Below are 24,542 nucleotides of genomic sequence, written 5' to 3'. Positions count from 1 at the left end.
CTAAAGAATGAAACTAATGATACATTGCATTCGTGGGGGTTCACCATGCATTTCGCAGACCCACGAATGCAACGAATAGGGACATATACATTGCGGAATGTGCATTAGTTCAAAACGGATGCACATCCCTAAATAATAATGCAGGACTACTTGCTTTTATAAATGAAATGAAAAATGTAATGCAACAATGTAAAAAGCTTCCAAATTTGAAGATATAATGCACAGCAATATATCCTTCTGTTATTACAGGCTTATAACAGTGCAATCGAAGACTTAACTAAGACAATCGAAATGGATGGAATGTGTGCCTTGGCGTATTACAACCGAGCAGTCTGTTACCACCAAATGAAGGCTTATAATAAGGTATAAAATATTTTAGTGGTACTTCTTAAAATTTCTCCATACAAATAAATGTCACATATTGAAAATTAAACATTTGAGATGGTTGTATCTGCTCTATGACTTCAAAATCATATCTAAGTAGGTCAAGAAGTTAAAGTAATCAATGATATCAACATGTCCCCCATTTTCCCTAACTGTGCAACTGCTGCAACACAAAATGGATGTACCTAGCAGCAGTAGACATCTCTTGACAAGATAAGCTAGCACTCACATGAACTCCTATGCACTTACTGATTTTTTCCAACCTCCTGCAGCCAGAAGGATGAGAATAGAGCAACATATTTCCTTCCTTCCAGCTGCTGCCTGCTGTGAAGCTGTGGACAATTGCAGCAGAAATGACATATAGCAGCCAGCAGGAGCTCTGCTCTTCTGCTGGCTGCAGGAGGTGGGAGGATTCAGTGAGTGCACTGCGGTGCTTGTAAGTGCATCAGACCCCCCATAAAGCTGCTGCCTTTGCTTTGCTACTTCTCCTCCTGGCAAACGCTGATGTCCAACTCTTCGGCTCCTGGCTCCCTGCACAACCACAGATCCACTGCAAACAACTGGGAAGAGTAAGCCTGTTAGCATGAGTTGGAAGTAACTTTGCAGGATTCTGGATAGTTGGAGTTGGGGAAGAGGTAGAATTTAGGTGGTGGGCAGAGGGGAGTGTGGCTAAGGGAACTGTTGTTAATATTTATGTTAGGTTCCAAGAAATGGCTCATGGCTGGGAAAACTGTTTTTGCTTTTTGATATTGGTTGTTAGGAAGGAGGGGCCTTGTTTCCAATGGGCTTTTTAAATATTAGGTGCCAGGATAGGGCTCATGTATAGGTGAACTGGTTTCTTTTAATATCGGGTGCTGGCAGAGAGGGAGGGAGTGGTGGGGATCATGTTGGGGGATGGGGCACTTTGTTTCAATATCAGGAGCTGAGAAGTAGGTAAGCTGAGAGGCAGCTGGGCAAAAATTGGCCTACTATTCTAGTGCTTAGTTTTGTCTGCTCAAATTTAGCTGGGTAAAGGGGGGGGGGGGGATTTTGAATCAGCAAGGTTTGCCCAGCTAACACATGGTTTTAGCCAGCTAAATCTTATATGTTAAGGTGGCGCAGGCTTGTCTCTTGCCGCCGAGAATAGCAGGAGGCAAGCGGTGCGAGAGGATGCATCATAGGGGAGGGGGAGGGGGGGTGAAGGAGGACCTGGAGACAGCGGCCAATGGCGAGGCAGCAAGTTTGAAACGCTACCTCGCTATTGGCTGCCATGAGAGGGTGCTATCCGTGCGGCCGTTTGCGTGCCTCAGTCGGTACGGGCACGGCTGAGGCAGCGACGGGTAACCATTTTTGTTGCGGCCCTCCTTTTGTATCGTGGTTGGCAGATTCGGATTAAAATAAATAAATAAATAGATAAATAAATAAATAAAATCAAAAGCTTTTGCAGGGAAGAGTAGCCGCGTTAAGAACATGGGCCATGCGAGCGTCCACCGCCGGCTGAGGTGAGCATGCAGTCTGACCCCTTGCAGGCCTCCTTGCCACGTGTAGTGGCTGTTGCTGCGTCCCCCACCCCCCATGGTAGACGTAGTTCCCTTGTTTCCCTCATCGCTATGCAGGCACGACCGGGCTTTTCACTTCCTGTCCCTCCCATTGCCACCTGCTCCTCGGGGCTCCCGTCCCCCCGCGTTGCTCTTAGCTGTCTCAGGCAAGAGCAGCCCCAAGTCTGCAGATGTGGAACCCCTCGCGCCCCCCCCCCCCCCCCTTCGCCTCCGGTCTGCCCAGTGAATCTTCCTCCGGACCGAAGGCTGAGATTTCCCTGAATGCCTTGGGATTAGAGCTATTTATTACTCCCGAGGTATTTGGGCCCCTCCCCCATGTTATTAAACCCCCCCTGCAGGTCCCCTTTTCTCCCATTTTCTCCCCTCCCTGGATGTCCCCCCTCTGGCTGGGGCTGCCTATAGAAAGGGGCGGGTGGTTCCTGGTGTGGGAACCAAGAACAGGTGTGCATTGGGTACTTGGGGCAAAGGTAAGACCCCTTTGCCCAGACAGAAGGTAGGAGGGCAGCGGGTGGTCCCCCCACCCTGCCCTTCTGCTCCTGCTTTTTTGGAGCCTGCAAAGGTACAGCACCAGCGGATCATGGGTAACCGTGCTTGCGGTAAGACCATTCCGGCGTTGCCTCACCCACCAGTTGCTAGCGCACAGTCTGTTAAACAGTGCATGGTTGCCAGCACCAGTGAGCAGCAGTTCCATTCAGCATCTGGCTCAGGCAGTGTTTTACAAGGTGATAGGGGTGCTGTGGCACATTCAGCCCCGACTGGTTCTCACGCTTGATTTGGGGTCCCTTTAGTTAGTGAGGGCAGGGATCAGGTTGGCTGGGGTGGTTTTGGTGGCTGGCCACTTTGGTATCGAAATGAGTATTTAGGAAGTTCCTAGTGCGGATCCTGAAGATTTATGGGGGGTGGATAGGGGTGAGGGGATTGCTACAGCTGCCCCGGCCTTTTCTTCCAGGAAGAGGTCAGCTCGAGGTGTTGAGGGCGTGGAGTTACGGGGCAAGAGGGCGGGAGGTGCTTCTTTTCTTCCAGAGCCGATGGATGCAGTGTTCCCGGGTACATCACAGCAAGAGGCATGGAGAGTCAGGGATTACCGGCAAGATGCGGATGGACGGGACAGGAGAGATTCGCCTTCCTTAGGGCACCCAGCAGAGGTCTTCGGCAAAGGAGTTGCGGGTTCGGGCGCAGGTAAGCGTGGGCGTGAGTCGGAAAAAATGGCACGCAGTTAGGGCAAAAGAAAGAGGAGGGACCCTTCCCCCCTTTCTTCTTCTTCAAGTTTTTCGTCTTGTTCTTCGGCCTCCTCCACTGAGTCTGGGCTAGTTTACCATGCGATTTTTAGAAGAAGGGCCTAAGCATGATTTGGGGTACCCGGCTCTCGCGTCTTTGTCCGAATTGTGGGAAGGTATTCTCAGGTGACTCCGGAGGCATATATGCAAGCGCAAATAGGTCAATATATTTAGGTTGTTAGAGGGCAGACGAGGTAGTAAGAAAGGTAAAAAGAGAGATAGAAAGAAGGGTAAGAAGGCATCTGGTCCTAAAGTTTCAAAGAACATAGTTACATGGGTACGAGGTTTTCTGCACTTTGATCCTTCTCAGTACGGTTCCTTATTGGTGTATGTGGACAGCATATTGGGTGCCTTTAGGGACTATGAAGGTTGGACATGGCTCAACTATGATGAGAAGCTCAGGGTCAAAATGGCAGGGAATCGTTTTATGTCATGGGGTTCCCAAGACATTGACCTTTGTTTAACCCAAACAACTAACAAAGGGGCCCACCCTTCCAAGGGCCTAGGGCTTGGAAGAGGGGGGCAGGTAGCACATCCAGCCCAGGCGGCAGGAGTGGTGCAGCTGGTTCCTTTCGAGCTGTCGGAAGTACCCCTAAGCCCATCTCAGGGAGCAAGGCTGTGGCAAGGGGGGTCTGATGTATGTATTTTGGCAATTTCACAAAGTCTCCTGTCTCTTCCCAGATTACAAGTTCCGGTATGCCTGTTTCACTTGCAGAGGTGCACAATCTGCCATGAAATGCACCCAGGGCCAAGGTGCAGCCCCCTTTAAAGGGGATAAGCCATGATGTGCTACTATGCAAAGCAGTTTAACTGATCGTGTTGTTGGAGATGAAGAGGAGGTTATGGTGTTTTCCAGACAGTGCTGCAGCATGTTTTTTGTACATGGGTTTTAGGGCGGGTTTATCGATACCATACATGGGACTGGGTTCGGGGGGTGGTGGGAGGCATGCACAATCAGCATATCAGCATGCAGATATTGCTTGGGCTAAATTACAATCGGAGATCCAGTTGGGGTGGGTAGTAGGACCATTCGCCTCTCTGCCATTTGACAGCATGCATTTGTCTCCGTTAGCAATCATCCCAAAAAAGGCACCGGGTAAGTTCCAAATGATTTTGAATCTTTCATATCCGAAAGGCGCGTCGGTGAACGATTTTATCTCAAAACAGGTATGTTTTGTGTGGTATGTTTCTTTTGATGCCGCAGTAGAGTTAGTTCATAAAGCCGGTAGAGGAGCGTTACTCGCTAAGGCAGACATGGGATGCGCGGTGTCTTGCGCTTTTTTCAAGGCTTTTAGTACTTTTACTCAATGGGTGGTGGTACAGTATACAGGCTGGGATAGTATGTTGCACTATTGGGATGACTTTCTGTTTGTAGGGCCGAGTCAGGTTTGTGTCAGTTGCAGAATGGTGTGTGTATAATGCAGGAGGAAGAAGTAACGAATCATGCTCTAGGGCTTTTTTCAGATGCGGGAGCTTGTGGTTTTGGGGTGTACTTCCAAGGCAAATGGCAAATGGCTGAAGGCCTCACTAAGAACATCACTTTTTTGAAACTCTTTCCCATAGTGGTGGCATTATTCATTTGGGGCGATAAGCTTGTTATGGAGTGAGGTGTTTGAGTGGATTCTCGAGGTACTGTGTAGGTGACCACGCCCACAGGGAGGAGCCCTGTGAGGAGCAACAGTACCAGGCTAGACTCAGGACGCACAAACACAGAGATTGTCTTTTATTAAACAGCTGATGAGTTCCACCAGATATGGCAGTAGTGAGGCAATCCAGAGATAGCAGTCCAGGGATCCTCGGTAGAGGAGACCCGTCTCACAAAGATGGTTTTTAGGGAAGTCTGGTTGCAGGTTTCCAGGGTAGCAGAGCTGTAGATGAGACAGACTGACAAGTTAGATTACTCACTAAGTTGGTAGCTGTGTGGTAGCGATTCCAGCAGGCAGTAGTTGGTTACAGGCACTGAGGCAAGGAGAGCAAACCCTTGAGGTACGAGTACCTTATCCCAGTAAAGCACCTGAAAGAAAGCAAAGGGCCCCTGAGGAGTGGGTACCCAGGTTAGAGAATTACCCCGAAGGACAGAGAGAGCTTCCAGCGGCAGCACGGAAGCGGCAGAGTAGCTTAGACCAGACAAGTCCAATCCTTGCTAACTTGATGAGCTAGCAAACAAGGGCAGGCTAAATACCCGGATGGCATGATGTCACTCAAGGGGGACGCCCCCGAGGTTCCTGCCATGACATGGATAAAGATGTAGGTGGCATGCGCACGTGCACCCTAGGAGGCCCTTAGGAGAAACATGGCATGAGGCTTTGCCATAGCCGTTCCGGGGACGCTGGAGAGCGTGGCTTGCAGTCGGGCAATAGCCATCTTCCCAAGGCTAGCGGGGAGAGCAGAGAGAAAGGTGAGGCACAAAGGTCAAAGCCGTCTGAGGCCGACAGATGCAACAGTACCCCCCTTCAAAGGGCCCCCTCCAGACCTCCTACCTGGTCTTTGTTTCTGAGGATGCGTTTTGTGGTATTGCTGAAGCATCTCTTTATCCATGATATTTGCCAAAGATTCCCAAGAGTTTTCTTCAGGTCCATAACCCTCCCATGACAGGAGGTACTCCAAAACACTGCCTCTCTTTCTCACATCGAGGATGGCTTCTACTTTGTACTCAATGTCTTCTTCTGCATCAATAGGTATAGGTTCCAGTGTCTTAGAGAAAAACTTGCTGAGAATGAGCGGTTTCAATAGCGAGACATGGAACACATTATGAATCTTCATAGCTGGTGGAAGTTTCAGACTATATGTAAGAGTACCCAGACGTCGGAAGATGGGAAAAGGTCCAACAAAGTGAGGAGCAAAACAAGCTGATGGTATCTTGAGTCTTAAGTGTTTTGTTGACAGCCAGACTTTATCACCAGGCTGGAATTCAGGAGCCTTGCAGTGATGAGCATCATAGCCTTTCTTTGCTCTTTGTCCTGCTTTCTGTAGCATCTCTTTAGTCTTAGTCCATAGTAGATGGATATCTTTGGCAGTGGCAGTGGAAGTGGTAATGGAGGTAAAGGTAGTCGTCCGTAGACCACTTCAAATGGTGTTGATCCAGTAGATGTTGCTGGATGAGAGTTGATGGTGAATTCAGCCCAAGGCAACAGTTCAGCCCAGTCATTTTGACATGAGCCAACATAGGCTCAGAGGAACTGCTTGAGTGTTCTATTCATTCTCTCCATTTGGCCATTCTACTGAAGATGGTATGCAGAGGTGAAGTCGAGAGAGATGTCAAACTTCTTACACAAAGCTTTCCAGAACTTTGCTGTAAACTGCGCTCCTCTGTTGGAGATGATGTGATTTGGCATGCCGTGTAGGCGAAAGATGTGGGTGATGAAAAGTCTTGCAAGCTCCATGGCTGTGGGTAACCCAGGGAGAGCCATGAAGTGAGCCATCTTCGAGAAACAATCCACTGTAACCCAGATGGTATTGTTACCTCCCAAGAGTGGTAAGTCTACCACAAAGTCTGTAGCGATGTGAGTCCAGGGCTCATCTGGTTACTGGCAAGGGATGAATCAGACCCCAAGGACATCCGGGCAGAGGTTTCTGTCTGGCACAATTTGAACAAGAAGCCATATAGGTGAAAGTGTCCTCCTTCATGCTGGGCCACCAACAGTACTTCTGTAGTTTAGCCAGAGTTCTATGTTGACTAGGGTGTCCAGCCAGTTTCGAATCATGAGCCCATGCTAACAGTTTCTTTCTCAGGTTACTGGGTACAGTGGTCTTACCCGCAGGTACTGGATGAGTAGCTGACAGGATCACTCTCTTCGGGTCGATGATATGCTGAGGTTCATCAGGTATGTCTTCAGAGATAAATGAGCGAGATAGGGCATCTGCTCTGACGTTCTTATCTCCAGGACAATATTTCAGCACAAAGTCAAATCTGTTAAAGAACAGGGACCATCTCGCCTGTCTATGGTTTAAGCGATGAGCGTGACGGAGGTACTCCAGATTTTTATGATCCGTGAAAACAGTGATCTGATGTTGGGCACCTTCAAGCCAGGGGTGCCACTCTTTGAATGCCATCTTTATCACCAATAGTTCTTTATCCCCAATGCCATAGTTCTTCTCCATAGGCGAGAAGCATCGGGAGAAAAAGGAACATGGATGCAAGATCTTAGAGTCACTGGACTAGCTTAGCATGGCCTCTATGCCTACATCCGAAGCATCAACCTCTACGATGAAGGGTCGAGTCGGATCCGGATGGTGAAGGCATGGCTTACTCGAGAAGGCGTCTTTCAGTTTCTGAAATGCTGTCACAGCTTCTGTAGACCAATTGGCAATGTTGGCACCTTTCTTAGTCATTGCTGTTAACGGAACAGTTAGTGAAGAGTAGTTCTTGATGAATGTTCTGTAGTAATTGGTAAATCCCAGAAATCGTCTAAGAGCTTTTAGACCAGTGGGCTGTGTCCATTTCTGAATGCTCTCAAGCTTCTGTGGATCATAGAAACATAGAAACAGAAACATAGAAATGACGGCAGAAGAAGACCAAATGGCCCATCCAGTCTGCCCAGCAAGCTTCACACATTTTTTCCATCTGAAAGCCTTGGTTGGAAACAATGTACCTAAGGAAGACACAGATTCCTTGTGAAATTCGCATTTAGACAGCTTGGCGTATAAGCGGTTCTCGCGAAATCTTAGCAGTATTCTTTTGACATCTTCCAGGTGGGTGTTCAAGTCCTGGGAAAATATCAAGATGTTGTCTAGATACACAATGACACATTTGTAGAGTAGATCACGCAGAATGTTGTTTATCATGTTTTGGAAGACAACCGGGGCGTTGCACAAGCCAAAGGGCATCACCAGGTATTCAAAGTGCCCATCCCAGGTATTAAAATCCATCTTCCATTCATCGCCAGAGCGGATACGAACTAGGTTATAGGCTCCTTTGAGATCAAGCTTGGAGAATATCTTGACTCCCTGTAGTCTATCGTATAGCTCTGAGATGAGTAGTAAGGGATACCAGTCCTTCACAGTGATCTCGTTTAGACTTCTGTAATCAATGGATGGACGTAGTGTTCCGTCCTTCCCCACAAAGAAGAAGCCTGTGCCGGCAGGAGACTTGGAGGGTCTTATGAAGCTTTTCTGAAGATTCTCCTGTATGTACTCTGACATAGCTTTATTTTCCACTATGGAGAGAGGGTCAATCTTTCCTTTGGGTGGTTCAATATTAGGCTTCAAATTGATGGCGCAGTCGTAGGATCTGTGTGGAGGTAATATGTCTGCGGCTTCTTTGGAAAATACATCTTGGAAAGATGCATATTGAGGCGGCAACCCAGGCATCAATGGGATAGCTGGCATGCAGGGTATTGGAGAGACCTCCATCAGACATTTACCATGGCAATAGATCATACAAGAGACTAAATGCTCAGTAGAATCTATATTGGTAGAAATCCCATGTGTGTTGGGTAAGAGTATAATGATAGGTGTATACTACCATCCACCTGGACAAAATGGTCAGACAGATGATGAAATGCTTAGAGAAATCAGGGAAGCTAACCAATTTGGCAGTGCAATAATAATGGGAGATTTCAATTACCCCAATATTGACTGGGTAAATGTAACATCAGCACTTGCTAGAGACATAAAGTTCTTGGATGTAATAAATGACTGCTTCATGGAGCAATTGGTTCAGGAACCAACAAAAGAGGGAGCTATTTTAGATTTAATTCTTAGTGGAACAAGGATTTGGTGAGAGAGGTAATGATGGTGGGGCCACTTGGCAACAGTGATCATAACATAATCAAATTTAAACTAATAACTGGAAGGGGGACAATAAATCTGCAGCTCTAACACTAAACTTTCAAAAGGGAAACTTTGATAAAATGAGGAAAATAGTTAGAAAAAAACTGAAAGGTGCAGCTGCAAAGGTTAAAAGTGTTCAACAGGCATGGACATTGTTTAAAAATACAATCCTAGAGGCGCAGTCCATATGTATTCCACACATTAAGAAAGGTGGAAGGAAGGTAAAATGATTACTGTCATGGTTAAAAGGTGAGGTGAAAGAGGCTATTTTAGCCAAAAAAAATCCTTCAAAAATTGGAAGAAGGATCCATCTGAAGAAAATAGGATAAAACATAAGCATTGTCAGGTTAAGTGTAAAACATTGATAAGACAGACGAAGAGAGAATTTGAATTGAAGCTGGCCATAGAGGCAAACCTCATAATAAAAACTTTTTAAAATATATCTGAAGCAAGAAACCTATGAGGGAGTCGGTTGGAGCATTAGATGACAGAGGGGTTAAAGGGGCTCTTAGGGAAGATAAGGCCATTGCAGAAACACTAAATGAATTCTTTGCTTCCATGTTTACTAATGAGGATGTTGGAGAGATTTCAGTTCTGGAGATGGTTTTCGGGGTGATGAGTCAGACGAACTGAACGAAATCACTGTGAACCTGGAAGATGTAGTAGACCAGATTGACAAACTAAAGAGTAGCAAATCACCTGGACCAGATGGCATGCATCCTAGGGTACTGAAGGAACTCAGAAATGAAATTTCTGATCTATTAGTTAAAATTTGTAACCTATCATTAAAATCATCCATTGTACCTGAAGACTGGAGGGTGGCCAATGTCACTCCAATATTTAAAAAAGGCTCAGGGGCGATCCAGGTAACTATAGACCAGTGATCCTGACTTCAGTGCCAGGAAAAATAGTGGAAACTATTCTCAAGATCAAAATCGTAGAGCATATAGAAGACATGGTTTAATGGAACACAATCAACATGGATTTACCCAAGGGAAGTCTTGCCTAACAAATCTGCTTCATTTTTTTGAAGGGGTTAATAAAAATGTGGATAAAGGTGAACCGGTAGATGTAGTGTATTTGGATTTTCAGAAGGCGTTTGACAAAGTCCCTCATGAGAGGCTTCTAAGAAAACTAAAAAGTCATGAGATAGGAGGCGATGTCCTTTCGTGGATTACAAACTGGTTAAAAGACAGGAAACAGAGAGTAGGATTAAATGGTCAATTTTCTCAGTGGAAAAGGGTAAACAGTGGAGTGCCTCAGGGATCTGTTCTTGGACTGGTGCTTTTCAATATATATATATATAAAAGATCTGGAAAGGAATACGATGAGTATCAGATTTGTGGATGATACAAAATTATTCAGAGTAGTTAAATCACCAGCAGACTGTGATACATTACAGGAGGACCTTGCAAGACTTGAAAATTGGGCATCCAAATGGCAGATGAAATTTAATGTGGACAAGTGCAAGGTGTTGCATATAGGGAAAAATAACCCTTGCTATAGTTACATGATGTTAGGTTCCATATTAGGAGCTACCACCCAGGAAAAAGATCTAGACATCATAGTGGATAATACTTAAAAATCGTCGGCTCAGTGTGCTGCAGCAGTCAAAAAAGCAAACAGAATGTTAGGAATTATTAGGAAGGGAATGGTTAATAAAACAGAAAATGTCATAATGCCTCTATATCGCTCCATAGTGAGACTGCACTTGGAATACAGTGTAAAATTCTGGTCACCGCATCTCAAAAAAGATATACGAAGGTACAGAGAAGGGCAACCATATTGATAAAGGGGATGGAACAGCTCCCCTATGAGGAAAGGCTGAAGAGGTTAGGGCTGTTCAGCTTGGAGAAGAGATGGCTGAGGAGCGATATAATAGAGGTCTTTAAGATCATGAGAGGTCTTGAACGAGTAGATGTTAATCGGTTATTTACACTTTCGAATAATAGAAGGACTAGGGGGCATTAAATGAAGATAGCAAGTAGCACATTTAAGACTAATCGGAGAAAATTCTTTTTCACTCAACACACAATAAAGCTCTGGAATTTGTTGCCAGAGGATTTGGTTAGTGCAGTTAGTGTAACTGGGTTAAAAAAGGTTTGGATAAGTTCTTGGAGAAGTCCATTAATGGCTATTAATCAAATGTACTTAGGGAATAGCCACTGCTATTAATTGCATCAGTGGTATGGGATCTTCTTAGTATTTGCGTAATTGCCAGGTTCTTGTGGCCTGGTTTGGCCTCTGTTGGAAATAGGATGCTGCGCTTCATGGACCCTTGGTCTGACCCAGCATGGCAATTTCTTATGTTCTTATGTTCAATCTGGACCTCATCGTGACAGCTCCAGAGTGCCCAGTTGAATTGAGGCATATGCTTCTGCAGCCACGGTAGCCCTAGTACTAAAGGATGCATGGCCTTTTCTAGCACAAAGAAGGAAATAGTCTCTGTATGAAGAGCTCCAGTTCGTAAGATCACTGGATCGGTGAGCAGAGTTACTTCACCTGGTAAGGGCTGGAGACTTCATGGTAGTGGTGGGAATCCGCAAGTGTTCCACTAGATGCTTCAAAATGAAATTTCCTCCTGCCCCAGAGTTCACTAGTGCAAGAGTCTACTATTCAAGAGGTCCGCAGATCAAAGATACAGGGAGAGAGAGTGGAGGAGAGGGTGCAGTTAGACCTAAGAAGAGTCCTCTCACAGGACTTAGGTCTGCCAGTTTCCCAGACATATAGGGCATGTTTGCACAGCATGGCCAACTTGACCACAATACATGCATAGTCCCAGTCTCTTTCGTATTCTTCTCTCTATTGAAGTTAAATGACTGCGGCCTAATTGCATTGGTTCTTCTTCGCCAGCAACTGGACCTGAGGGAATAGGCCTGGGTGTGGACTTCACTCGAGCCTCTCCCTGAAGAGGTTTTCTGGGAGTCTTGGTCTCTTGAACCTTTTCACGAAGTCGGCGATCAATCCTTGTTGCCAACTTCATTAGTTTAGCCAAGGTTTCAGGCATCTCATGAGCCACCAGCTCGTCTTTCAACCCAGAGTTCAGTCCTTCAAAGAAGAGGGTCTTCAGGCAATTAGGGTCCCAACATAATTCTGATGCCAATGTCTTGAATTCTATGGTGAAGTCTGGTAAAGGTTTATTACCTTGCTTCAGGTGAACCAACGTGGATCCTGCAGTCGTGTACCTGGCAGGGTCATCGGATACTGATCTGAACAATTCTAGGAACCCATCAAGGTTGTGCAGGAGAGGGTCATCATGCTCTCACAGCAGGGAGGCCCAAGCCAACGCTCTTCCGTCCAGATAAGACAAGATATAGGTGGTATTGGCATAGGCTATAGGAAAATGATTAGGTTGCAGAGAAAAAGGCATGCAACACTGATTTATAAATCTTCTACATTTCCAAACTTCCCCTGAGAAGCATGTTGTAGCAGATAGAGGTACAATTGTCTTGACCGTCACTTCTGGCGGTGTAGCTTCTTTACCAGTGGTGTTTGGTGTATTCATCTGTGCGTGTAGCTGGTTAAAGACAGCAGTCAAATTATCCAGCGAGTTCTGTTGTTCGGTGATTTGCTGGACCAGGCCTGGAATGCCTACAATGTGGCGAGCTGAGCCGAATCCATGGAGGCACCCATGGTGAATCATTGCGTACAATCTGGACACACGTTTGATCAACTCCGATGGACAATCTTAGAACAGATATCCCCCAATTCTCGCGGAGGTGATTCAAATCAATTCCTGAACTTTCGTGAACAGTGGTGGATTTACACTCTAGCTTCACAATCTCCTCTAGGTCTCAATGATTCTGTTGAGTGGTCGTCGCTCATTTAGTTTCCCAAATGATTCAAGTTAATGTCTTTGACGTCATCACTGATTGATCCCGCCCACTGCGGTAGGTACATAACCAGCAGCGTTAAGATGGCGGATCCTGCTGCCCGAGAATAGCTGCAGCCTAGTAGCAGAACCTGTTGGCAGTACCGGGAATCGTATGTATCATGCAGCTTAATGTTTTTGTCTATGTTGTTACCCAATTGGTTTTCTCAAGTCTTTTTCATTGTATTATAGCATTGGCATAGCGCGGCCCCTGAAGAAGGTTCACAGAAACACAAGCCGTGTCGGGCCACCGCCAGCGTGATATCCCAGCTGCAAACCTCGCTACGATAAGTGCAAACTTTCACTGCCTTTAACTGTAAACTGACCAAGTTGTCATTACAAAAACAAAACCTTCCGAGAGACCAATGATTATAACATAAAGACGGTGTAACAGTCATTAAATCACCGCATATCTTCCATAGTGGCTTCACGGGGCTATTGCATTGAAAGCCCGCCACAGTATATGAGGTCTCATTAACTGTAAGACTACAATGGCAACGGCAAACAATTTCGGTTCTCATATGATGGTATTTTGAAATTTACATTAAGATTACATCATATTCAAACAGTTTTTTATTAGACCTGTCATATGACAGGGCAAAGGTGGCGCCGGCGCCATTTCTATTAATGCAGCCGTGGCCCGAGAGTGGAAGATCACACCGGGACCCCCCCACTGGACCCCAGGTAATTTAAAACATTTTGGGAGGGTTCGGGAGGGTGGGGGATTTATTTTAAAGAGTCGGGGTGGGTTTTAGGGTTGTTTTAGTGTGCCGGTTTTCCCGCCCTCCCCCTTCCCCTCCCCCGATTTACGATTTTTGACGATAAATCGGGGGAATTCCTATTGTATCGCGCCTCTAACGATTTTTGACGATTTAAAATATATCGGACGATATTTTAAATCGTCAAAAAACAATTCACATCCCTACTGTGTAGGTGACCACCGCACAGGGAGGAGCCCTGAGAGGAGCCACAGTACCAGGCTAGACTTAGGACGCACAAACTCAGAGATTGTCTTTTATTAAACAGCTGATGAGTTCCACCAGAGGTGGCAGTAGTGAGGCAATCCAGAGATAGCAGTCCAGGGATCCTCGGTAGAGGAGACCAGTCTCACAAAGATGGTTTTTAGGGAAGTCTGGCTGCAGGTTCCCAGTGCAGCAGAGCTGTAGATGAGACAGACTGACAACTTAGATTACTCACGAAGTTGGTAGCTGTGTGGTAGCGATTCCAGCAGCCAGAAGTAGTTGGTTACAGGCACCGAGGCAAGGAGAGCAGGCTCTCGAAGCGTGAGTACCTGATCCCAGTAAAGCACCTGAAAGAAAGCAAAGGGCCCCCGAGGAGCGGGTACCCAGGTTAGAGAATTACCCCAAAGGGCAGAGAGAGCTTCCAGCGGCAGCACAGAAGCGGCAGAGTAGCTTGGACTGGACAAGTCCAATCCTTGCTAACTCAATGAGCTAGCAAACAAGGGCAGGCTAAATACCCGGATGGCGTGACGTCACTCAAGGGGTACGCCCCCGAGGTTCCCGCCATGACGTGGATAAAGACGTGGGTGGCATGCACACGTGCACCCTAGGAGGCCCTTAGGAGAAACATGGTGTGAGGCTTTGCCATAGCCGTTCCAGGGACGCCGTGGAGAGTGGCTTGCAGACGTGGCAGTAGCCATCTTCCCAAGGCTAGCGGGGAGAGCAGAGAGAAAGGTGAGACAGAAAGATCAAAGCCATCTGAGGCCGATGGACGCAACAAAGCTCACGAATAAACATGTAGTGTTCCGGTGCAATAACCTGGGAGTAGTTCAGGTTATTAATAAGCAGTCAGCCAAGTGTAACCTTGTATCAGCTCTACTGTGTGAACTCGTTTTCCTTTGTTTGACATGGAATGTTAACATTAGGGTTAAGCATGTGCTGGGAACGCAAAATCTGATTGCGGATGCCCTTTCTCATTTCAAATGGAAAGTCTTCAGAGAGTTGACGCCACAAGCAAATTCGGTGGGAGAGCCTTTACCGGAGCACCTATGGCATTTGGACCTTCAGAAGCTTGGACGTTGATTAGGAAATCCATAGCCCCAGGAACTTGGGCATCTTATTCGGGGAGCTGCAGCTTGGTAACGAGATATTTTCTGGCTACCAGATGGCGGGGTAGCCCTGTTGATGATTTATTTATTTATTTAAAAGTATTTCTATACCGTCTTTACAAACAGTGTTTAGTCAAAACGGTTTAGATGTATTAAAATAAAATAAAATAAAAATAGACAAAAGGTAGATAAAACAAATTGAACTTAAAAAACATAAAAATATGGAAATGTAAAATTACAAAAATTTTCGTCAATATAAAATAATAAATTGTTTAAATAATACTAGTTAATATAAACAGATTCAGATGTATGCGCAAATGCAGATTTATGCGCAGATATAACTTTATGCGTGACCATAACTTTATGCGCGGTTTTACCTTTGTGCGCGGATGTAGATTTGTGCGCAGATACAGGTTTATGCGCATATTTTCCTGAATCTGTGCACGCCAGGGCTATCAGCACCGATGTCTTCGGCGCCGTGCGCATTGATGTTACAGGAGACGGCGCCGTACGCGCAGAAGTCTTCGGCACCGTGTGCATAATTGATCAGCGCGGTGGGTTCTTTTGCGCCGAGCACGCCAGTCTTGTCGGGGTGTTCGAGAATCGCTCTCCCGGCGCCGATCCCCTATTAGGCGCAGGAGGTGTCGGTGCCGAGGTTTCTGGCGCTGATATGGGACGTTGTGGCTCTGCAGGCACTGAGGATTTCTTAGAATCCATTGGCCGTCGTCGCTTTACATTCTCCTTACCTCCTAGGGTGGAGGATTGAGGATTGGATGACAAGGTTCTCTTTTTCGATGGAGCCAATGAAGTTAGCGGGCCAGGCGACGAGCGAGCTTCCAACGGGTCCCTTGAGGCAAAAAGTTCTTGAAGTCTATAGGACCTTTGTTTTAGTGCTCTAGGTGACATTTTAGAGCAAAAATTCACAATCTACCTGATTGTGATTTGGTCCTAGACATCTGTAACATCGATCATGTCCATCCGTGATCGACATTACTTTCCCGCAACTGCAGGGTTTAAACCCCGACTTTGACATTTTAATTGTTTTCTGTTTTTAAAACTGAGGAGAGAAACAGCTCCGCGTGCGTTCCCGTTCGCGGAAAAAACAGACTGAGGAGATTTCGTTACTTTCCTGCGCGGGAACACACGCGCAGCTGCAGAGAGCAAAGCTCTGTTCTCTGCTTTGACAAGCTCCGCCTCCCGGGCCTGATTGACAGATCCCATGACAGCATGGCTAATTCAGCCCTGCTATCGACGGGAAATATAACTTATTCACTGAGGGACATTCATCCTCCTGGAATTTCAGATTTTCCATGAAATATTTTTTTAAAGTGATATAAAGGAGTTCGCCAATAATCTTTGGAAAATTTAAAAACCTCAGATTTAAATGTCTTGAATGGTTCTCAAGATGTTCCAGTCTCCTTGAAACCACATTAATCTCCTTCACGACCTTAGCATTACATTCTTTGGTTTTCTTTAATTCAGCTTCCACTGTTTCCAGTTTAGGCTTGATTTCTTCTAATTGTGTGTCATGTACATCCAACTTACAAATAACAATATCATATCTGTCCTGAAACTCGCCAAGTGACTTTACTAATGCAGCCATAATGTCCCATATCGCTTCCAGCGTGATCTTTTCTGGCTTATCAGGCATTTGAAAGTGGGGACGCTGAAAAAACTCACCCGCTTTCACCACAGGAGATATTCCAGTCAGCTGAAGTTCTCCACCGATGGCAACCATCGCTCCTTCCAGAAACTCAGTCTCCCTCTCCCGTGTCGGAGTCGACACGGGAGGCATAGAAGTTAAAACTTCTACTCTTGATACTCCAGAGCTCTCTGAGGGCTGTAACAGAACTTCAGTGTCCTCTGCCCTCTGACCTCCTCCTGCTGCTGTCGCACTTGGCTCGTCATGGCTCTGCGACGCAGCTGCCTGAGAGAAGCTGGGGATCAAAGCAATCTCGGGCAAGCGAGGATCGGGGGGGGGGGGGGCTCAAAGAGATTTCACCAGGTAAGAGCCGCTCTCCCTCGCTAACTCCCACAGCGGTTACTTCATCTCCCGTTGAGAATGTCCTTGCAGGCACAAAAGATGTTATCAATCGCTGTGTTATGGAAATCTCCGGTTCTGAAGGAAAGACAAGGAGCTTTCCTTTCCGCTTTGCAGGCATTTTATTTGCTTGAAAGTTGTGCAGGTAATGGAGCTCAGCGTTTTCGTGCCTGCTCATGTCGCCATCTTGCCCCCTTCAGGTCCAAATAGTCTATTGTAGTTATTATTTAACACTTTTGAAGTCCCTAAGAGTAAAACTAAGGGTTCTAATGCAGACTTCCATTCGCAGTGTTATCAGTTCACAATATCACCTCCTTACTAAAAATGTGTATAATAAGAACATCCACCAGATGGGAAAGAATGTTCATTTCCCAACATAATTTCAACAACATAAATTTGTGATATCTTGTTGTATTTATTACATTTGGTTGAGAGTTACGTACCATCTACATATAATTTTATGCTGCTTCCTGGAATAAAGCTATGGTTTTAAAAGAGACTGAGCAAAAAGATCATGGATGACCATATGACAAGTGCAGTCTTTTCTTCCCAATCATGGCTTTTCATTTCCAATTTCTTTTTTATGATATTTAAATTGCCTAATTACAATATTTGAATTTGAAGGCAGTATCCTTTCTCCCTACCCAACCCCTAATATTTTTCAGGCTTTGAAAGACTATGGGATTGTTCTTCTTCTTGGTATATGGAAAGAAATTGAATTCAAAGTATTAATTAACAGAGGTCTGCTCTATTTGGAAATGCATGAATACAATCATGCATTACAGGTATATGATTCTTACCATATATGATACTGTTAAAAAACCCGACTTTTGCAAGATATATTTGGAATGTTTAAATAAAGCTATTAATATGCTTTCAGAAATATATGAAGTCAAAAGTAATTTTACAGACTCCAAGATCAAAGTAAATCTGCAAGAACAAATGGGTGATCTGAATCACCTGAGTTTAGAAAAAACTTCTTCATAGAGAAGCCTAAGGGAGGTTCAAGTCACAAGGGTACACCAATATTGCATACCAACAGCAACCAACTGAAGAAAAATTCTCACATGAAAGCACATTTCCACTAAAAACAAGATAACCCATTTCAGGTAGAGAGTCTGTAAATAATATAAAGACTGAAAGGAAATTCTTGGGATGTGAAAATGATGTATAGGATTAAATAAACATAAGGCACATAAATACATATCAGAAACACTGATTCCACCAAGTTTCAGTCATAGAGACCTGTGTCAAAGAGCATTGGAATACAATAATAAGTATTACTTAGGCAAAACAGTCCTCTTCAAGTGTAATGCAAAAATTCTGGTCATTTGTCACTTAGGGAGAAGGTACAGTGAACACTGCCAAAATGGCTGAAGAATACCCCAAACAATCCTCTTTTTCAATAAATGTACATAAATGAAATCTTCTGTTCAGTGTGCAGCAGTGGTCAACAGGGCAAATAGAATTAGAATTATTTTGAAAGGAACAGAGATCAAAACTGAGAATATTGTAAAGCCTCCATGTTGTGTCCACACTGTGCATATTGTGTTGCCCCATCTCAAAAAAGACATAGCAGACATTGAAAAGGTTCAGAGAAGGGTAACAAAAATGATAAAGCGAATGCAAAAGCTTCTTTATGGAGAAAGACTAAACAGATTAGCGTTCTTTGGCTTAGAAAAGGGACGACTGAGAGGGAATTTGATTGAAATTTATAAAATCATGAGTGGGATGGAATGAGGTAAATAGGGAATGGTTACTTACCCTTTCAAACAACATTAGAATTAGGGGACACTCCATGAAACTAGCAATCAGCAGAAAACAAATCGGAAGTATTTTTTCACTCAGCACACAATCATAAGAACATAAGAAATTACCATACTGGGTCAGACCAAGGGTCCATCAAGCCCAGCATCCTGTTTCCAATAATGACCAATCCAGGCTACAAGTACCTGCCAAGTACCCAAAAACTAAGTATATCTCATGCTACTGATGCTAGTAATAGCAGTGGCTATTATCTAAATCAACTTGATTAATAACAGGTAATGTGTTGCGTGTCCCGCCCACTGCAGGCCCGTGACTGGGCTCACTTATCTCCGGCACCAGGCTCCTGGACCCGGCCCATCCTCACTGGCAGCAGCAGGCAGCCGGCTGCGCTCCCATACCCCTGTTGCCTCCTCGGCCATCCCTGGCTCTTCTATGGACCTCCCCGGCTCCTGGCAGGTCTCTCCTTATGTGCCACGGGGAGACGCCGTCCAGCGACCTGCCTCTCCTAGGCGCATGTGTGCGCGCCTTGCCGGCATTTAAAGGGAAACTAACCTACAGCCCCGGATGATGACATCATCGGGCCCTGTAACTTAAGGCAGGGCCTGCCACTTATTCCTTGCCTTGGCAACAGGTCTCCACGCTTGTTGTGTGTTCGTTGTTTGTTCCTGGTCCTGACTTCATTCCTCATCTGGGTCATCGTGGACCGACTCTCTAAAATGGCTCATTTTGTTCCGTTGCATACCTTACCATCAGCCCCGAGCTAGCACGTCTCTTCTTTTTTCACTTCTTCCACTTGCACGGCTTGCCCATGGATATTGCCTCTGACAGGGGCCCTCAGTTTGTCGCCCGCTATTGGTGCATCCTATGCAAAAAGTTCGGGATCACATTAGCTTGACCACAGCGTACCCTCCCCAGGCCAATGACCAGGCTGAACAGATGAACCGCTCACTCAAGAATTTCCTCCGCGCCTATTCCAATGACCAGCAAGACAACGCGGCAGAATTACTTCCTTGGACGGAATTCTCCCACAACTCTCACACTGCAGCAGCTACCGGAGTCTCTCCATTCTCCCTTGTATATGGCAGACAAACCCAGCTCCCATTACTGATTCCTCTCTCGGTACCTTCCCCAGCAGCCCCAGCCATGGCAGATGCCCTTCAGGTGCTTTGGACCCAGACCAATCTTCATCTGCGCCTGGCCGTGGCATGAGCCAAGAAATCCACGGATGCTCATTGTTGACTGGCTCCAGAGTTCCAGCCAGGCCAAAAGGACTGGTTAAGCACCCACTTCATCTGACTCAAGCTTCCCTCGCAGAGATTTGCGCCAAGATTTATTGGTCCATTCCCAGTCACCTGGCATATTGGGCCAGTCACATACTAGCTCTGTCTGCCACCAACCTTAGGAATACACAGTTTATTTCATGTCTCCTTGCTCAAACCAGTAATACTCTCTTGGCCTTCACGCAAGATTCCTGAGCCCTCTCAGGTTGTGTCTGAAACTGATACCACGTATCAAGTTCGTGAAGTTCTTGATGTACGAAGAAGAAGCCGCCGTTGGGAGTACCTTCTCTCCTGGGAAGGCTACGGTCCCAAGGAGAATTCCTGGGAGCCTACCAGTAACATTTTGGACAAGGGACTCCTCCTCTGATGTCATCACGCCCATCCAGGCAAACTCAGGCCTCCAAGAGGGGGGCATAAAGGGGGGTACTGTTGCGTGACCCACCCGGGGCAGGCCCATGACCAGGCCCACTTACCTCTGGTGCCTGGCTCATGGACCCAGCCCATCCTTACTGGCAGCAGTAGTCAGCCGTCTGCACCCCCGCACCCCGTTGCCTCCTCAGCCGTCCCTGGCTCCTCTGCTGACCTCCCTGGCTCCCAGCAGGTCTCCCCACGTGAGCCACGGGGAGACGCTGCCATCCAGTCCTTGCCAGCATTTAAAGGGGCCGTGGCAGGAAACTAACCAGCGGCCCCGGATGATGACATCATTGGGCCCTGCTACTTAAGGCAGGACCAGCCACTTGTTCCTTGCCTTGGCAATAGGTCTCCGTCTTCTCGTGTGTTCGTTGCTTGTTCCAGTTCCTGACTTCATTCCTGGTTCCTGTTCCTAAGTTCGTTCCTGGTTCCTGTTGCTGACTCCGTTCCTGGTTCCCACCTAGCCCTGCTTGGACTGATCTCTGGCTTTGACCCTTGCTACATTTGGACCACGCTCAGGACTGATTCTAGCTTTGACCCCTGCTACGTTTGGACCATGCTCAGGACTGACTACTGGCTTTGACCCTTGCTTTGTTGGAACTCTGCATCTTGATTAGCTCTGCTGCCTGCCCTGACTCCAGCCTGTTCTTGATTACACCTTTTGTATCTCCCTGGACTTGGCCCTCTCAGGCTCCGGCCTTCTACTACTTGGGCATCACCCGTTCTTGTTCCTGGCCTGTCCTTGGCACCCGGGTCTGTGGATCCCTGCCTCGTCTGGACCTGCTTCGGTCCCTCCGATACCTCTGCTGGTCCCTGGCTACCTGCTACAACATCTACGGAGAATCATCTGTTGGAGGCCCGCCTAAGATCAGCCGGCCCCGGCACCCAAGGGCTCAACCTGCAGGGAATGTGGGCTGGTATTGCAGAAGCTCCAGCTGGCCTCCATCTCCTAGTCTGCTCTGCCTCCCAACTGTGGGGACCCGTGGGACTTGCCCTACGGATAGCGTCAACTCCACCTCAGGCCTAGGGTCCACCTCTGGCGCAACATAATGGACTTCTCCTCTAAGAACTAATCCAAACCTTTTTTAAACCCAGCTACACTAACTACAATAACCACACTCCCTGGCAACAAATTTCAGAGTTTAATTGTACGTTGAGTGAAAAATAATTTTCTCTGATTAGTTTTAAATGTGCGACATGCTAACTTCATGGAGTGCCCCCTAGTCCTTCTATTATCCAAAAGAGTAAATAAGTGATTTACATTTACCCGTTTTAGACCTCTCATGATTTTAAAGATCTCTATCATATCCCTCCTCAGACGTCTCTTCTCCAAGCTGAACAGCCCTAACCTCTTTAGTCTTTCCTCATAGTGGAACTGTTCCATCCCCTTTATCATTTTGGTCGCCCTTCTCTGTACCTTCTCCATTGCAACTATATCTTTTTGAGATGCGGTGACCAGAATTGTACACAGTATTCAAGGTGTGGTCTCACCATAGAGTGTTACAGAGGCATTATGACATTTTCTGTTTTATTTACCATTCCCTTCCTAATAATTCCTAACATTCTGTTTGCTTTTTTGACTGCTGCAGTACACTGAGCAGACGATTTCAATGTATTATCCACTATGATACCTAGATGTCTTTCTTTGGTGGTAGCTCCTTATATGGAATCTAACATCGTGTAACTATAGCATGGGTTATTTTTCCTTATATACATTATTTATTTATTTTATTTATTTAGAGTTTTTATATACCGGCAATCATGAAAACATATCTTGCTGGTTTACATAGAATGGGGGTGCAATAAAATACATAGAACTTAAGAACAAAGAACTAGAACTGTGGTGACAGAAGGTACAGTTACATTTAACAAGGTGGCCAAACTTGGAGTAGGAAAAATAGAAAAGAGGATAGAAAATGGTTAAACAATATACAATTTAAATGTAGTATACAAAATAGATAAATGTTATAAACAAACGGCAAGGTGATTTAGGAGTTATTGGATTGTGTCATTGAGTTGTGTCCGGAAAGGCTTGCTTGAATAACCAAGTCTTAAGTTTTTTCCTAAAATTTGGGAGGCAAGGCTCCTGTCTGAGGTCTGTAGGAATGGAATTCCACAGTAGAGGGCCAGCTGTGGAGGTGGCACGATCTCTTACGGTAATGTGTTTGGTCGTTTTCGCTGGGGGAACCAGGAGGGAACCTCTATATGCATCTCTGGTAGGTCTAGTGGAATTATGTACTTGGAGAGGGAATTGGAGATCGAGAGTGGTGAGTTGATGTATAGTTTTATAGGTGATAGTTAAGGCTTTATACATGATGCGGAAGTATACGGGTAACCAATGAAGCTCTTTCAGGATGGGTGAAATGTGGTCTCTTTTCCTTGCGCCTGTCAGAATACGGGCAGCTGAATTTTGAACCATCTGTAGTGGTTTGGAGTATGATGAAGGTAGACCTAGCAATAGGGAGTTGCAGTAGTCCAGTTTCGAAAATATGACTGCTTGGATGATCGTTCTGAAGTCTTGAGCGTGGAAAAGAGGTCTTATCCTTTTCAGGACCTGGAGTTTATAGAAACAGTCTTTGGTTGTTTTGTTGATGTGTGCTTTGAAGTTTAGCCGGTTATCTATTATCACTCCTAGGTCTCTAGTTTGTGTGGTAGGGAGATTGGTGGGAAGAGTACTGTTGTTGGTGTTGTTTTCAGGTGAGATAAGAAGAATCTCAGTCTTGGAGGAATTTAAGATGAGGTGTAGACTGTTGAGTAGTTGTTTGATTTTTTGGTGGCATGATTCCCAGTAGTCAAGAGTATTAGAGTATGTGTCTTTGATGGGGATGATGATTTGGATATCGTCTGCGTATAGAAAAAACTTTAGATTGAGGTCGGTGAGAAGTTGGCATAGAGGAAGAAGGTAAATATTGAATAGAGTCGGAGATAATGAAGAACCTTGTGGGACTCCTATGGTAGAGTCAAATCTTGAGGATTCCTTGTTTTGGAGTTTGACTTTGTAACCTCTATTGTTGAGAAAGGTTTTAAACCAGGAAAGGACGGTGCCTCTGATTCCTATGGATGACAACTGGTTTAGGAGGATAGCGTGGTTGACCGTGTCGAACGCTGCGGATAGGTCTAGCAAGATCAAAAGGAATGAGTTTCCTTTGTCGAGGCCCAGTAGGAGATGGTCTGTCAAAGAGATAAGGAGAGATTCTGTGCCTCGGTTTTTTCGGAATCCGTGTTGTGGGGCAAAGAAGAGATTATTGTCTTCGATGTAGTTTGACAGTTCAGAGTTGACTAGTTTTTCCATGATCTTGGCGATGAATGGGAGGTTAGCAATGGGTCGGAAGTTGTTGGGGTCCTTCGGGTCAAGGTTGGGTTTCTTTAGGAGTGGTGAGATTGAGGCCATTTTGAGATCATCTGGGAAGGATCCTTGGGCTAGAGAGCAGTTGATGATGTTTGTTAATGATGTGGCTATTGAGTCAGGAATAGATAGGAGTAGTTTGGTGGGGATGTGGTCAGCAGGATGAGACGAAGGTTTCATTCTTCTCAGGATGGTTTGTATCTCAGTGGAAGAGATGGGCTCAAAAGTGTTTAGGCTGGAGTTTATGAAAGTCGGGTGATTATATGTCGGGAGGGCATCAGCTGTATTGGAAGGCAGTTGAGTTAAAAGATTGTTGATTTTATTTTGGAAAAACTGGGCGAGTTCTTCAGCTTTGGATTGTGTCAAGTCGCTGGGGATTTCTCGTGGTATAGTTTGAGTGAGGCTGGATACATAAGCGAAGAGGGCTTTAGAATCAAAGACCAAGTTGTGAATCTTAGATGCAAAGTAATCTTTTTTTGATTTTGAAGTGAGGGCTTTGTATTGGTATAGCGTGGATTTGTATGATGAAATGGTGAAGTCACAAGGAGTTTTACGCCAAGTCGCTTCTTTCTTTCTTAAACTTTGTTTTAGTTTTCTGAGTTCATTGGTGAACCAAGGTTGTCTGTTGGAGGCATTGGTGTGAGATTTTTTTATAGTTGAAGGGCAGAGCTTGTTTGCTATATTTTCTGTTATATTATTCCAGGAGCGAATGGCAGTGTTCGGGTCGGTGAGATCTAATAGAGGGAGCTGTGACTCTAACAAGTTGTTGAGATCATCTGGGGAGCAT

The 24,542-nt window shown here is 45.7% G+C and overlaps 1 protein-coding gene across 1 annotated transcript in view; it reads left to right on the top strand.

The window, feature by feature from the left end:
- Positions 1-24,542, top strand: part of TTC6 (tetratricopeptide repeat domain 6) — an 832,741-nt gene that overhangs the window by 671,485 nt on the left and 136,714 nt on the right. The window contains exons 25-26 of the mRNA XM_029598902.1: positions 250-363; positions 17,617-17,736. Of these exons, the coding sequence (XP_029454762.1) occupies positions 250-363; positions 17,617-17,736 (234 nt within the window). The remainder of the gene's footprint in view (positions 1-249; positions 364-17,616; positions 17,737-24,542) is intronic.

The sequence above is a fragment of the Rhinatrema bivittatum genome, chromosome 4, assembly GCF_901001135.1.
Source record: "Rhinatrema bivittatum chromosome 4, aRhiBiv1.1, whole genome shotgun sequence".
Taxonomy (NCBI): Eukaryota; Metazoa; Chordata; class Amphibia; order Gymnophiona; family Rhinatrematidae; genus Rhinatrema; species Rhinatrema bivittatum.
The sequence above is the reverse complement of the archived record's forward strand: the minus strand, read 5'-3'. Positions and strand labels throughout refer to the sequence as shown.